General features: G+C 34.5%; 1 protein-coding gene across 1 annotated transcript in view; it reads right to left on the minus strand.

The window, feature by feature from the left end:
• The window catches only part of LOC107287491 (golgin subfamily B member 1), a 55,655-nt gene that overhangs the window by 37,365 nt on the left and 15,122 nt on the right, over nucleotides 1-3,168 (minus strand). Inside the window, exons 10-12 of the mRNA XM_015816013.1 lie at nucleotides 1,650-1,971; nucleotides 733-842; nucleotides 152-269 (exon numbers count right to left, since the gene is read on the minus strand). Coding sequence (XP_015671499.1) covers nucleotides 152-269; nucleotides 733-842; nucleotides 1,650-1,971 — 550 coding nt within the window. The remainder of the gene's footprint in view (nucleotides 1-151; nucleotides 270-732; nucleotides 843-1,649; nucleotides 1,972-3,168) is intronic.

The raw sequence follows: 3,168 nt of genomic DNA on the forward strand, positions 1-3,168 counted from the left end.
TTTTAATTAAATTTTAATTAGGTGTAATATGTATTTATGTTAGCTTTTTATCATCTGTCAGCCGCCCTGAGTCCGAAAGGAGAAGGGCGGGATATAAATGCAATTAATAATAATAATAATAATAATAAAGTAAAAGTTTAACAATATTTACCATTTTGAGTTTTATATTCCAAATATATGTGCAGTGTTGACTGCAGCTCTTCTTTTTCATTCTTTAATTCAGAAATCTGATCTTGTAAGGCAGTTATGCTGCTATTCATTGGTGTAACCTAGAAAAAAATGTCAATTTCTGACAATTAAGAATATATGTAAAAAAAAGAAATTGAGGCTAAATCTGGTAACGTCTCTAATACATTTATGTAATTCTGGAGATCTCATAATATAAACCAGGGGTGTCAAACTGCCGGCCCACGGGCCGGTTTCATCATACCGGAGCCACGCCCACCCCATTGCCAGCAATGGCAAAAAAGCTCCGATACGTCGCGCGACGTCACATGACGTCGCGAGTTTGACATGCCTGATATAAACAGTTCCCTCAAGTTGCAGCAAAATTATACTATCAGTTTCACAGTTAAATTATTATTTTTACTAATCAACTTTTCAACTATAATATTTTCTGAAGAAGCAACTTTTAATCAAGAAAAACACTACTTTATATATTATCATTTAAACAGAACTTTGGCATCTACATTACTAAAGCAAAATTAAATTATATATAAACATTTAACATACATTTTTAAGTTCATCTTCAAGTTGTCTGATTCTGGATTTGGACCATGCTTTCATCTTAAGGAATTTAGCTTCTGATTTGCTAGCCTCTTCTGTTTTCAGTTTTACTTGTACTTAAACAAACAGGCAACTCAATCATTATTCAGAATTACAGCAAAACTATTAATATAACATATTACTTAGTCTGTTTGCATATGAGTGACATGTGCTTAGAAGAGAATTTTCTAAGACTTGCCCAATGTGAGATACTAGACAGTTTCTTTTATTGTTACTCAGGGACAAAATCTTGCCATATTAAACTATTTACATAACTAAGGATATACTCTGGGGATAGCTAGGGAGGAGCCATTTAAACCTCTTCCTGCTAAACAAACTTTCCAAGCTCCACTGACTCTCTGCCCTCCTGAAAGCAGCTCCTTCCTCCTGGAAATCCAGACTACATTCCACCCTAGGCTATATGCACTGCCAAAACTCCTCTTTGGTAGTCTCAAGAGGTCTTCCCCAAGATCACACTATTAAATTTGTCAGTGAACCTTGGATTATGGCAAAAAAGATCTACTTTATAAAATAAATAGTAAAATATTAATTCTCTATTAAATTTAACACATTAATCATTAAAGGAATTTCAACTTTCCCAAATATAATAGTCGTGTCATCATTGCTCCACTATCACGCCCATTAGGAAATTCAGAAACTAAAAGATTTGTTTAAAGAGATATAACCATCTACTCTACACAGCATGGAGAAGAAATAACTATGCTTTATCTTTAGTGCTACTGCACTGTTCTGGACCAATCCACAACGGTGGCTCTCAGCACAAATTTTCATCATCAAAAGATAACTGTAATGCTCATAAAAATGGGATCAACTATTCAGTGTAGTAAGCAAGAGGTTTTAAGGGTTGTTTTCCATTATGTTACCTTCTAAACGTTCCAACTTTTGCTTAATAATAGCATCCAAATCAACGGCTTGCTCCAAATTACTTTCATTTCTGGAAATTAATTCATCAATTTTTTTCTGTAGCTGAAGCAGCGTTTGATCTTTTTCCTGAAGCTCCGTTTCATGCGTTTCTTGTATCTCCTGAAGATCAGCATTATACTTCTCTCTGGCTTTCCTCATTTCGTTCTCATGCTTCTCCATCATATCTCTCAGCTGGGCTCGCATTATGTGCTTTTCTGCATCCAGTTTGGACTGAAGATTGTCTTTTTCTGACTCAAGGCGGTTCAGTTGTTCCTTCATTTCCTGAATTAAAAGAAGTTTAGACATTAGGTATAATGCCAGAAAAGACTAACAAACAAAGCTTATATTTGATTTTGCACATCACAACAGTGGCAAGAATAACATTTGCGCAATATTGGAAAAATGAAGGAAATAATTTCTTCATCAGATGAAGAAATAATTTAAAAAAATACTAGAATGCGCAGAGATGGACAGATTGGCCATGAGACTGAAAGAAAAAGAAGAAACAGAATATTATCAAACTTGGGACTTATTTTACTGATGGCTAGAGGAAAGAATAAAGGATTAGGAATTAAATATGTATTAGTGAATCTAAACTCAGACAGCACGTGCAAAACACATGTAAGATACGCAAAATTATAAATGGGAGAAAAACTATTTTCAAGGAGCAAAATACTGTTTCTGCGCAGAGTGAAATATTTATTAAATTTATTGCATTTGAGAGAACATTTAGAACAAGGCAATAACTAAAAACTATGTATTTGCTGTAACTGGCAGCATCGGGAGATGAAAAAAAAAGGCAACGGCACAATCAAACTGACAGATCGTTGTCATTTTTTCTTGAATTATTTTTTGAAATGAAATTAATATTTAAGGAAACATTATAAAGAAAAGTATACCAACTATACAATATTTATATGTCCAGGGATTTTAAACTGCTTTTAGTAATTCTGTTTCATATTTTTTAGGATATTGTTGTTTCTTTTTGATGTATTGTTATTGTTTTGTATAAAGTTTGCAAATATCAGGATGAAGAACATGCTATTCATTTTGAACAATAAATTAAGCACTATGATCAGATTCCTTCCTCACCAAAGTAAACCTCTATTTTTCTAAAGCAGCAGTATATGGGAAGAAATAAGTGTCCAAATTATAGCAAAAAATAATAATTAGAATTTTAAGAAATAGTTAAACAAACATTATCTAAAATGCTCCCCATTTGCATATTTTTCATCACTGCTCAGTCCATTTTATGATATGCACCCATAAACTAGCAATATAACAGCGGTTCTCAACCTGTGGGTCGCGACCCCATTTGGGGTCGCACGACCATTTCACAGGGGTCGCCAAACAACGCCGTCCGCCATTTTTTTTTACCCTTTTCCTTAGCTGTGCTACTCCCTCTGCTTGGCGGCAGCCTGCATGCAGGAACTTTACCAAACATGCCCTGCAGGAGGCGTGTGAAGAGCGCAGGCGCAG

This window comes from Protobothrops mucrosquamatus, unplaced genomic scaffold, assembly GCF_001527695.2.
Source record: "Protobothrops mucrosquamatus isolate PMUCROS unplaced genomic scaffold, P.Mucros_1.0 scaffold394, whole genome shotgun sequence".
In the NCBI taxonomy this organism is placed as follows: Eukaryota; Metazoa; Chordata; class Lepidosauria; order Squamata; family Viperidae; genus Protobothrops; species Protobothrops mucrosquamatus.